Below are 13,462 nucleotides of genomic sequence, written 5' to 3'. Positions count from 1 at the left end.
TTTTGACTGCGTTGATTTAAAAGAATCAATTTTTTTACGCTGCCAAGGGATAGTAAGCCTTAGTATATGATATAAATTTCAACGTTATATGTCTACCCTTCCAATGAGAAAGGGGTCTTAACAGACTTACGAACGAACAGAGAGTCAGATGAGAAATGAAATTTTTTGCTGTTATATAATTACAGATTTACAGTTTTGGGATTTTTCCTGTGGCTATACTGTGGAACCTTCATTTTTTAAACATTTCGTGATCCGACACCTATGGAAGGACCCTATAGGCTTTGATAAGAGAGTTTGCGAGTATTAAAGTTGTGACATAAATAGTCGTGTCATTTGATAGCATTGGCTTAGAAGCTTCAATTTTTTACACCGGCACGGAATTTTTTTTCCACGGAGCCCTGATAAAGGTTTCTTTTTTGCCGACCGAGGTACGGAATTCCCCACCCCGAAAAAAAAGAAATGAGATGATGGTGGCCTATAAATGAAATACAATGCACTGATTTAGTTTGTCGAAAATGGTGGTAGCAATACGGGATCGTTCTTCGCCTACTGTATGAACAGTCGTCAACCAAACTACAGCTTCGTTCCACGCTTGGAAATATAAACAGCAATCCTTAAATTTGGTTGATTGTTTGTGGTACTGGATTTCTGTCCACACGTTTCAATGTGTAGGGTGCCACCCGGCGGGACGCAGGAGCTGTAGCAAGTGCCGTCTTCCATCCGTAGCGTTTCACTCTCTACGTACAGCGCGAAGCGGGAGGTCACGCTGAACGGTGCTGAAGTCAACAAAACATGAGAGTTCCGTTACACGGAACGAGGCCGAGTAAGCTTTCACTGAAAACAATGTTTCGTCCCAAGCGGAGGTGTCGCACTTGGGATTTCCATGTTCGCTCCTTACGCCGGGGACTGGGGATGAGACGGACGTACAATGCTTCTGTACTTTGGAAAAACTTCGTGAGAGGCCTGAAACAGTTACTGACACGCGGTGTAGACTCATTCTTCCGTTTTGGAGCGTCGACTAGATTGCCAGTTCACAGATAAATTCAAGTACTTTCCTGTCACTGAGAATAAGCACGTACGAGTGTCATTTCGGTTGGTTCAAGAGTTCTGCAACAAATGAGCGTCATCTCTCTAATTACCATCGTCTGCTTTCTTTTTCACTTTTAACTTGTGTGTAGCTTTCATGTACATGAAATATTTTTCTCCGTAATTTATACATAAAAATCTCGGCTTCATCTCTGACTCCGATATTTAGTTGTGGCTCTCTGAGCACTATGGGACTTAACATCTATGGTCATCAGTCCCCGATATTTAGTTGCCTCGGCGTGGAACAACGCATTATAGATCCAACTAGAGGGAAAACTAAGAAATATACATAGCCGCGTTCTGCGAGCAGGAGCACTACTAGACATACAAAAAATTTCTATTTTTCGCTCCATTAAAGTAATATGAAAAGTACTGGAAGTACAATAAATGCTTCTAGACAGTGACATCAACGAATTAATTATAAATGAGTCATTCTTGGTTACTGTATGTTGAACACATTTGCAACATTGTAATATGAAAATACAATATTCTAAGCTATCTAAGAAACAAAGTCTTTTATTAATTTTTTGCAATAAATAACATTTGATTTGCAGTTGTAATTCATTAACACTATGGCCTCCAGCTACAGGATGTAATTAATTTCCTTTGAACAGACTTTGAAGGCAGATTCTTTACACCAAAACAAGAAAAAAGTCTAGTAAACATGAGCTCATAAATTCACACTTTAAGAGCAATGAGCACTTGTTCAGAAGAAGAGCTGTTTTTCACAGCAGCGTAGATGAACAAGTGATCATAGTTCTTAAGATATGCATTTTAGAGCTCATTTTCACTTTTTTTATCGTAAGGGACCTGGATTCAAACTCTACAAAGGAAATTTAGTTACATATTGTATAGTGCAGTGTACACATGTTAAGCCAAAATTTTACTATTACTGGATTGTGATGACCAATGCGAGCAGTACAAAACTGTATTCGATCTTTACGTCCGTTGTACGGACTATCATCAAACCCACTACGATCGTTGGGAGGGAACCGCACTACTGATGGGTAAGATACAATTGTCTTTCCTCTGAAATATCACTGAAGACAACATTTAAAGAAGAACAGGGATTTCTGAAAGCTATGAAGAATCTAATGTTACAATCAATGTCGTCTCTGCTGCCGGCATAGTTACGCCCAAAGAACTTAAGGCTTTCAGGAGGGGATGTTTCAGATTGGCCTGCGATGCAGCCGCGAGATAATACCACGATATTTTTAATGCTGCTAACGTCATGACGTCATTGTAACATTACTAAGTTATCTTCCTGCAAATCTTGCTGATAGTATCAGCCATAAATGTGGTACGAAACCACGCGCGTTGCTGCATATGTTTAAAGGTATAGTCTAGACAAAAATAAAGAATCTAATTGAATGTGATTGCCCAACAGAGACTGATAATGTTAGGGAACTATTTATGTTATCGACATTCCAGGGTTGGCTTGCAGACCTATTGTTTCATTATCAGATCGAAGCCTTCAGCCTAGTTGCAATACTGTCGTTTCTGGACTGGAATGTCCCAGGATGAATGCTGGGACATTCCAGTCCAGAAACGACAATATTGCAACTAGGCTGAAGGCTTCTTAGATTAAAGTAGTGTTTGGACCGTCCGGCCTCCCACATGAAGGTTCGAAGTGGTTACGCTAAATCGATCAGACGAATGCAGCAATGGTTTCATCTAATATAAAAATTGGTTCAAATCGCTCTAAGCACTGTGGGACTTAACTTATGAGGTCATCAGTCCCCTAGAACTTAGAACTACTTAAGCCTAACCAACCTAAGGACATCACACACATCCATGCCCGAGGCAGGAATCGAACCTGCGACCGTGGCGGTCGCGCTGTTCCAGACTTTAGCGCCTAGAATCGCTCGGCCACTCCGGCCGGCTCTTCGAATATAATATGGCCGATTTTCTTCACCTTTCTCGCTCTTTCAGAGCTTGTGTTCCGTCTCTACTGACGTCGCTGCCAGGACGCTACATCCTTACTTCTATCCGCGGACAGTCTGTCATTTGAGCTTTCCAAGCACGCGAGGTCACAGCTTCCTCCCAAGAAGCCAACGAACTAGCAGCTGTAGGAGAAAGCTTTGGATGATGAATGACCTACATCAAGCTCAGGTAGACTTGAACATCCGAAACGAAATTTGAATTCTCTTGGGAAGCTTGAAGAATGGCATGTGTAGGGGGAACTGTCACCTATCCGACAAATGTGCTCAAATGGCCGTATTGGTCGATCGTAACTCCTGGAAGCAACGTTTCGGATACGAGTAGCGTTCTGTCGATCGGGCAATATAATCAGTCCTCGTGATAACGAGAATTATTTTACGCAACGTTCCTCTCGGCATCTTTCCTAAGAGTTACTGTGCACGTATAGCTTCACATCTGAGGCACGGCGTGCGGCGCTGTGTGGGTTTAACTCGCTCTTTCCGTAATGGGTCCCACCTCACGGCCCCACCGCAGGCTGCAAAAAAGAAACACTGGCCTCTCTCCTTTTGTTTCACACGCGCGTCTCGTCTGCCGCTGACCCCGTTCTCGTCAGCAGCCTATCATCTTGCCGGCGAACGTTCACGCCTATTGAATATAGGCACAAAGAAGAATCTGAATCGAGTTTCAGTTTATTGGTGTGGGTCATAGAGAAAGTTTTAGAGAGATGAATGTGATAAATCGTGCTAAAGATGATGTGTGATATCAGAGTACGAATGAGGACAGCAGGAACATCAAGCGTTCGTATAAAGATGACAGAAAATTATTGTTGGCATCTTACAACTTTCTCTTCAGTTGTAAGCGTAAAACCTGGGGCAATACAATTACTTCAGAGTAATGTATGTTACCTCTCGGAGTAATGTATGTTGCCTCTCACATTTGGAACCTACTGTTTGTATCAGGTCTTCACTGACGAACTTTGAAGGACTTTACATCACAAACAGAAGACCGAATATTCGTAGTAGGCTGTTCAGTTTGTGTCAATGTATCACGCTAGTTATTACTGTTTACGTTTAAAGTTGTGGCTTCAGCGTGGACAACAAATTGTTAGAGCGCACCAACAAGTGTCAATAGAAGGAAAGCCTAACGTATTTCCGAGGATCGAAACGAAACATCCATATGCGGGTGACTTTGTCAATAGGACAAGCTAACAGCACTCCTCGTACGTAATGTATGCAGTAATTCCTTCATATACACACACAGTTATTCACACATGAAGCTTACTTTACAGATACCGTTTATTAGTCGTAATAGTCAAGTCTACGTTCATGACAATCCACATGAAACCCTAGTTACACGTCTCTGTTCAAGTTAGCAATCCTCTTATAGAATCTTTACTACAACCAGCATTATTAAATGAATTTTTTTGCACAGGGTAAGGTGCTCTGTTTTCGGATTGTGGCCTAATTCCGCGAGGGTGAATGTTTGCTCCACGCGCAGTGCTGCCGATGCGTAAACCAGCCGAAATCCTTGTGCTTCCACCATTTTAGTGTCCTGCTAAGTGCCAAGTGCATCAGTGGCGTATCGTACTAGCAGTTGATTTTTTTTGTTGATATCTTACACTTTAATGTAATATTCTGTCCACACAACTAAGCATCGCAGCTGCGCGGTAAGTAGTTTGATATTTTAGTCTTGACTTGCTTGTTAGTGTTTGGAGTTTCCTTCTGCCTACGCACCAGAAAGGCCATATGGTGATATTAACCGCCGGCCGGAGTGACCGTGCGGTTCTAGGCGCTACAGTCTGGAACCGCGAGACCGCTACGGTCGCAGGTTCGAATCCTGCCTCGGGTATGGATGTGTGTGGTGTCCTTAGGTTAGTTAGGCTTAAGTAGTTCTAAGTTCTAGGGGACTGATGACCTCAGATGTTGAGTCCCATAGTGCTCAGAGCCATTTGAAGCATTTTGATATTAACTGCTGCAAATTTGTTGAATTATAACTCATTCAAATGCATTGAAGATGGTTATTTACTGGTGAAATCTGGATATGCAAGATTAATAAAAAATTAATTGGATTGCGATTGATTGCTGCGTTACTACCCTTCCTTATAACAATATACTGTCGCTGTGCAGAACGGCTCCTTATGGAATCAAAATTGACCACAAGATTTATTTCTATGCTTCACATCTCAGCTGAGCGAAGATGTAGTAGCCGACACATGACGTCATAAAGTAGAATGATGTAGGAACGACAGATGGTAATGTGCGCACACCTTTCATGAGAAACACCACCAACTGAATAATCTCGTAAGCGATTCGGCTGCTGTGATATAAGATGGAGGTTTTAGTCTCTAGCAGCCCGTCAAAACCGTCAGTTTCATTAATTAATTATTAATAAAGTATAATCTAGATTTAGTTGTAGTTAGAAGGGGAAAACCTCTCAACGATATGGAAACCAATACAATAGAAATTCCATTTTAATAGCAATTACGAAGAATATTTGAGTAATGAATTAGAGCCAAATCACTTCGTATATCATCGCCTTAGCACTTCGTGCGAGCCCAGCGAAGCGACTCGTGTTACTCACTTCGGGTCTTTGTACAGGAACCAAACAGGGCAGTCGATCGTATTTAAGTCCGCATACAAAACAACGGCTCTGCGTGCAAAGTAGAGAATCATATATTGAGCTTAGGACGAGTGATTTTATTTGTGAATTTCTACATGTTTATTACTGTATAAGGTTTACATTTATAAAATATGTGGGCGATTAGTTACCTAAGTATGACTATTGTAGCCGTACGTTTGTTGCCAGACAATTTCCGTGATCGGTTTTCTGTTTTCCTCGACGAATGTGAAATTAAAAACGGATGGCAACCAAACGAATTTCTATGTTTCTTTTTTAGCGGGTTTGCGTGTAGTTCCAATGCAGTCTCACAGCAAGGGCAGCGGGCTCCTACTTTACGTGCAACCTCTGTCCAGGCATGTCAGAGTTTCCTTGTTTTGCTTTGATGCCACAAGACACAACTAAGACCGAGCGAGGTGGCGCAGTGGTTAGCACACTGGACTCGCATTCGGAAGGACGACGGTTCAATCCCGTCTCCGGCCATCCTGATTTAGGTTTTCCGTGATTTCCCTAAATCACTTCAGGCAAATGCCGGGATGGTTCCTTTGAAAGGGCACGGCCGATTTCCTTCCCCATCCTTCCCTCACCCGAGCTTGCGCTCCGTCTCTAATGACCTCGTTGTCGACGGGACGTTAAACACTAATCTCCTCCTCCTCCCACAACTAGGCCCCTTACGCATCCTGTTACTCCGGTGTAGCTGGAGACACTTGCATGCAATCTATAGTAATACAGGGAAGGGAAAAACAAGTGCACTCGCTCTCGTGACCGACTTACGTCATCATACTTCTTAAGTAGTGTGGTATTGTATTGTATGTTAACCGGGGACCTAGTCACGACGGAGAGGCTCCGTCCCCGCCGCAGCCGCAGTGGTACACAACCCCACGACGACTACCGCAGTCCACTTCACCCCTCCGCCGCCCCACACTGAACCCAGGGTTATTGTGCGGTTCGGCCCGCGGTGGATCCCCCAGGGAACTTCTCACACCAGACGAGTGTAGCCCCTATGTTTGCGTGGTAGAGTAATGGTGGTGTACGCGTACGCGGAGAACTTGTTTGCGCAGCAGTCGCCGACATAGTGTAACTGAGGCGGAATAAGGGAACCAGCCCGGATTCGCCGAGGCAGATGGAAAACTGCCTAAACACCATCCACAGACTGGCCGGTTCACCGGACCTCGACACAAATCCGCCGGGCGGATTCATGCCGGGGACTAGGCGCTCCTTCCCGCCCGGAAAGCCGGCCAACCGAGCGGGCTCTTAAGTAGTACAACACAGTACGTTGTACTCGACGGCAAGTGTGCATCATAGTCAAGGGTGTCGACAGAAGTGCCCGAGTGAAATGTGATAGAACTGCTATTATTCTCCGCATAAATAAATAATCTGATGGACGAGCTGTGCAGCAACCTGTATCTGTTTGTCGATGATTCTGTGTTGTACGAGAAAGTGTGTAGGAACAGCGATCCCGTAATTTTCGATTATAGCATTAGTAGAATGCTGTTTGTCACAGTCACGTCTTTGCAAAGCGATGTGAAATGGAACGAGCATGTAAGGACTGTAGTAGGGAAGGCGAATGGTCACTTTCGGTTTAGTGGCAGAATTCTGGAAAGTTGTTGTTCATCTGTAAAAGAGACCATGTATATAAAACTTGTGCTATCCGTTCCTGAAAACTGCTCGAGTTTTAGGGATCTCCACCAGGTCGGATTGAGGGAAACCATCAACGCAATTCAGAGGCGGACTGCTAGGTCTGTTACCGATACGATCGAGCAACATGTATTACATAAATGCTTCGGGAACTCAAATGAGAATACTTGCAGGGCAAGCGACATTCTTTCTGAGGAATACTATTTAGGAAATTTAGAGAACAGGTTTTTGAAGCTGACAGCAGAATGATTCTACTGCCGACAACGTACGCTTCGTGTAATAACCATAAAGAAAAAAATAAGATAAATTAGGGCTCGTACGGAGGTATACAGACAGTCTTTTTTCGTCGCTCTACACTGATGTGACAAAAGTCATAGGTTAGCTATATGCACATGTACACATGGCTTAGTACTGCGTACGTAAGGTGTAAAAGGTCAGGGTATTGGCTAAGCTGTCATTTGTACTCAGATGATTCGTGTGAAAAGGTCAGCGACCTGATTATGGCCGCACGACGGGTATAGCGGACAATGAACGCGGAATGGGACATTTCATTTTGGAAATTGTTAGGGAATTCAGTATTTCGAGATCCACAATGTCAAGAGTGTGCCGAGAATACCAAATTTCAGGCATTATCTCTCAAGACGGACAACGCAGTCGCCAACGGCCTTCCTTTAACGACCGAGAGCAGCGGCGTTTGAGTAGAGTTGCAGCCAGCACATCGTGTGCAGTGTCTCTCCTGGGCTCGTAACTATATCGCTTGGACCCTACACGACTGGAAAACCTTGACATGGTCAGCTGAGTCCCACTTTCAGTTGGTAAGAGGCTGATGGTAAGGTTCGGGTGTGGTGTAGAACTTACGAACCCTTAGACCAAAGTTGTCAACAAGGCACTTTGCATACTGGAGGTGGCTCTACTATGCTGTGGGCTGTGTTTACACTGAGTGGACTGTGTCCTCTGGTCCAACTAAATTAATCATTATCTGGAAATGGTTATGTTGCAAGCATTCATGAATTTTATTTTGCCGAGCAACAATGTGCCATGTCACCGGCTCAGAACTGTTCGCACTTGAATTCAAATGGTTCAAATGGCTCTGAGCACTATGGGACTTAACATCTATGGTCATCAGTCCCCTAGAACTTAGAACTACTTAAGCGAGAGCACTTGGATTGAAAAATATTCTGGACAGTTCTAGCGAATCTACATCTACATCCATACTTCGCAAGCCACCTGACGGTGTGTGGCGGAGGGTACTTTGAGTACGTCCGCAGCTCGTGGTCGTGCGGTAGCGTTCTCGCTTCCCGCGCCCGGGTTCCCGGGTTCGATTCCCGGCGGGGTCATGGATTTTCTCTGCCTCGTGATGACTGGGTGTTGTGTGCTGTCCTTAGGTTAGTTAGGTTTAAGTAGTTCTAAGTTCTAGGGGACTGATGACCATAGACGGTAAGTCCCATAGTGCTCAGACCCATCTGAACCATTTGAATTTTGAGTACCTCTATCGGTTCTCTCTTCTATTCCAGTCTCGTATTGTTCGTCGAAAGAAAGATTGTCGGTATGCCTCTGTGTGGGCTCTATTCTCTCTGATTTTATCCTCGTGGTCTCTTCTCGAGATGTACGTAGGAGGGAGCAATATACTGCTTGACTCCTCCGTGAAGGTATGTTCTCGAAACTTCAACAAAAGCCCGTACTGTGCTACTGAGCGTCTTTCTTGCAGAGTCTCCCACTGGAGTTTATCATCTCCATAACGCTTTCGCGATTACTAAATGATCCCGTAACGAAGCGTGCTGCTCTCCGTTGGATCTTCTCTATCTCATCTATCAACCGGTGAGCAGTATACAAGCAGTGGGCGAACAAGTGTACTTCCTTTGTTTTCGGATTGCATTTCCTTAGGATTCTTCCAATGAATCTAAGTCTGGCATCTGGTTTACCGACGATTAATTTTATATCGTTTGGCCATCCAGATAGTGCAATATTTATGGGATATAATCGAGAGGTCTGTTAGTGCATAAAATTCTGCACTGGCAGCACTTTCATAATTACGAACGGCTACAGAGGCAGCATGGCACAGTATTTGTGCAGAGGGCCTTTAACGGCTTGTTGAGTACATGCCGCCTCGAGATCCTGCACTACTCCGGGCAAAAGGAAGTTCGACATGATATTACGAAGTATCGCATGACTTTCATGAACAGGGTGAACAATACGATAGCTAATCCGCTACGAGTTACAATTTCGCAATTTCGAAACAAATAGCTCTTGTAGCCACAAAACTGCCGTTAAAATGATGAGGTTTTTTAGCGAGCTTTTATGTCTGGCGTAGACTCACCCCACAGCCAGGAGAGGACGCGGCCGTAGGCGACGCCTATCCAGAGGCCGTAGGCGGCAGTGATGTGCAGCGCGAGGAAACCGAGGGCGTTGAACCAGACGATGCGCAGCCGCGGCGTGTGCTGCAGCTGCTGCTGTTGCTGCTGGTGACCCTGCTGCTGCTCCAGAGCGGAGCGCAGCGTCGTACCCGCCGACTTCGGCGCCTGGGCGGTCAGTGGCGACGGCTTGGCGTCCAGCGGCCGAGGCGGCGACCGGCGCCGCAGCGTCACGCACTGCGTTTGCGAGATGGTCACCATGGCGACCTACCAGGGCAACAAACAGATGCTGTCTTCAGATCGCACCAGCAGCAGAAGCGGCAGGAGTATACTGATAGAGTACATCTCTAAGGTAGACGTGACAACGCATGCTTCACACGCTTTTCCAATATGCTCAAAATTAAGTTTTAAAGGGAAGAATCACGCTGCACTCTGAGGCAATTCGACGAAGTGGTTTGGGACTGATGAATGCCTGGAGAACGTTATATGCGTTACACGTAAAGGACAGATGATGATGATGTTTGGTTTGTGGGGCGCTCAACTGCGCGGTTATCAGCGCCCGTACAAAGTCCCAGTCTTTACACAGTCCAGTCTCTCCACGTTCACGAATGATGATGAAATGATGAGGACAACACAAACACCCAGTTCCCGGACAGAGAAAATCCCAAACCAGGCCGGGAATCGAATACGGGACCCCGTCATCCAGAGGCAGCAACGCTAGCCATTAGACCACGAGCTGTGGACATTAAAGTACAGAGCGGAAGATGTTTTGGTACAGACGTATTTTTCGTGACTACGGTGTGATCGCTCACTTCAGGAAACGGTAAATTTGGAAGGATATAAACACATTTTACGGCGCTGTATACAGTCTACAGTAGAGGGACAGTTCAGAGACGATGATTGTATCAGCATTACAATGCAGCCTCTCATAAATCAATATCTGTGAGGCAATGGTTTTGTCGACAACAACGTTCCTGAAATAAACTAACCCATGCAGAGTTCTGACGTATGCGCAATGGAGCACCTTTGGGGTGATCCAGAACTCGACTTCGCTCCAGACCTCAGCATGCAATATCTTTATCTTCCTTCGTTTCTATTCTTGGGGAGGAATAGGCTGCCATACCACCACGGACATTCAGATATCTTACTGAAAGCATCCTCACCACCATGAAGATGAAGGATGATCGTCACAAAGCTCGGTGTGTGGACGAAAGGCGAATAACCTCCGTGAATTTTGACAATAGTTGCTGAAGATGACGATGCTGTCTCAGCTCATAACACAGCCACTGGGGGACAAGGAAGGAGCCTCCCAGAAGATTGTACATGTACATTTGAGCGTCCTCTGGGCAACGGTAAATACCGGCAGATCCTTCCACGCGCTGAGCTACGTCTAAAATGACGTGTATTAGGAATATAAAATGAAGAAAAGGCCCTTTTCAGAGCCCTGATTGACAGTCATATCGCCGGCCGATGTGGCCGAGCAGTTCTAGGCGCTTCAGTCTGGAGCCGCGCGACTGCTACGGTCGCAGGTTCGAAACCTGCCTCGGGCATGGATGTGTGTGATGTCCTTAGGTTAGTTAGGTTTAAGTAGTTCTAACTTCTAGGGGACTGATGACCTCAGATATTTAGTCCCATAGTGCGAACCTTGCAGAACTGGCACTCCTGAAAGAAAGGTTCGCAGGAGAGCTTCTGTAAAGTTTGGAAGGTAGGAGACGAGTTCCTGGCAGAAGTAAAGCTGTGAGGATGGGGCGTGAGTCGTGCTTGGGTAGCTCAGTTGGTAGAGCACTTGCCCGCGAAAGGCAAAGCTCCCGAGTTCGAGTCTCGGTCCGGCACACAGTTTTAATCTGCCAGGAAGTTTCATATCAGGGCACACTCCGCTGCAGAGTGAAAATCTCATTCTGGAAGCTTTCAAATTGTGCGCTCAAGTTCGTGCAGTTCATGGAAATTACGCCAGATGTCGTTGCGAGTTCATCGCTTCCGTTGTGAGTCCAGCCATTTCAGTTTGTCGCGATGGCGGACAAGGGACGGTTGACCGTCACACAAAAGGCGAAGATTTTGTTACTGTTAGCGGCGACGAACAGCGTTACATTGACACAGAGAAGGTTTCGTGCTCATTTCATCACACTGTTGGCTCCCAGCCCACAAACGATACGCAGATTACATCAAAAATTTTGAGGTACTGGATCTGTTTTGGAGTGTCAGCGGCCACGAGCACTTACCGTACGTTCGCCGCAAAACATTGTAGCATTTCGAGTGGCTTTGACTCGCAGTCCGAGTAAATCAACAAGAAGACCCAATGCCGAGTTGGGAATTTCACGCCGATCTATACAAAGAATTATTCAACTCGACCTTCGATTGTATCCATACAGAATAAATGTGGCTTATAAGCTTACTGCGAGAGATAAGGAGTAGAGAGTGCAGTTTGCAAGGTGGGCAATCGAGCAAGATGAAGAGGCAGTGTTACGCATCACACGGTTTTCTGACGAAGCATATTTTTACGTCAACGGTGTTGCGAACACACAGAACGTTCGGTTCTGGGCACGTGAACCTCCGCGAATAAGCCGCACGAAAGACACCAACGGGGAGGAAGTGTGCGTGTGGGTCGTGATGTCAAGCCATGGAATCATCGGTCCGTTCTTCTTCGATGCTACAGTAACCGTTGAACGCAATTTTATACATGCTGCCAAACCAGTTCTTTCTTCAACTTATGCCCTTATGTCTTCCATTGCAGACACAATGGTTCATGCAGGATGGAGCATGCCCCATACTGCCAACGTTGTCCTTGATTTCCTATACGAAAGACTTGGCCTTAGCGTAGTGTCAAATAGATTTCCAGAACATTATGCGGGAGGAGGAATGTGGCCGCTCCACAGCCCGGACATTAATCTGAGTGACTTCTTCCTTTGGAAAACCCGAAAATGCAGTGCAACTACACTGAAATATGATATTGGGTTTTCTATGAACCAACATTCAGAACTGCAGAACTAACATACTGAAACAGTATTCTACATAATGAAATTTTCACTCTGCAGAGGAGTGTGCGCTGATATGAAACTTCCTGGCAGATTAAAACTGTATGCCAGACCGAGTCTCGGTCTAGCACGCAGTTTTAATCTGCCAGGAAGTTTCAGTATGCTACATGCCTCCTTTCCATAGCTAATCTGTAAGTAAATAGGCAGTTTCCATTAGTAAATTCTCTTTGAGGATCTGATCTCATTATGTGTTTTGTGAGAGCAAAAGCTTATTTCTCGGCAAAATAACAAGAAAATTTGCAGTCTTCTTACGGCAAAGACGCAGGATTCAGCAATTGGAGCTCACCTCTAGCCAGCACTTTATCTAAAGAAGTTTATCAGCATGGGAAATAGGAAGCACTAGTAGTCCAGATATGTGCTGTGTTTAATTTAAAAACACGACATGTTTTTGAAAGAGATGATTCCATTTTTATAGCATAGCATAATATTTAAAAAAAATTGATAATGAGGTTGTGTCTTTTCAAAATATGTTGTGTTTTTAAATTAAATAAAGCACATACCTGGACAACTAGTGTGTCATGTTTTCCAAACAGATAACCTAATACAGATGTGTCCGCAGCTCGTGGTCTCGTAGTAGCTTTTCTCGCTTCCCGAGCACAGGGCCCCGGGTTCGATTCCCAGCGGGGTCAGGGATTTTCACCTGCCTTGAGATGACTGGGTGTTGTTGTGTCGTCTTCATGATCATTATTCATTCCCATTACGGTCGGAGAAAGGCAACGGCAAATCACCTCCACTAGGACCTTGCCTAGTACGGCGCTGCGCGTCTCACGCGCCGTTCCCCTACACTCTGCCAAGGAGTACGGGACTTCATTATGTCAA

The 13,462-nt window shown here is 45.2% G+C and overlaps 1 protein-coding gene across 2 annotated transcripts in view; it reads right to left on the bottom strand.

Annotated features, from left to right (window-relative positions):
• Positions 1 to 13,462, bottom strand: part of LOC126481037 (acyl-CoA Delta-9 desaturase-like) — a 137,839-nt gene that overhangs the window by 87,627 nt on the left and 36,750 nt on the right. For both annotated transcript variants that reach the window (XM_050104517.1, XM_050104518.1), the window contains exon 2: positions 9,578 to 9,878. In XM_050104517.1, coding sequence (XP_049960474.1) covers positions 9,578 to 9,872 — 295 coding nt within the window. In that variant the 5' untranslated portion in view covers positions 9,873 to 9,878. The remainder of the gene's footprint in view (positions 1 to 9,577; positions 9,879 to 13,462) is intronic.

The sequence above is a fragment of the Schistocerca serialis genome, chromosome 5 (assembly GCF_023864345.2).
Source record: "Schistocerca serialis cubense isolate TAMUIC-IGC-003099 chromosome 5, iqSchSeri2.2, whole genome shotgun sequence".
Classification (NCBI taxonomy): domain Eukaryota; kingdom Metazoa; phylum Arthropoda; class Insecta; order Orthoptera; family Acrididae; genus Schistocerca; species Schistocerca serialis.
This window is presented reverse-complemented; position numbering and strand designations above follow the sequence as displayed.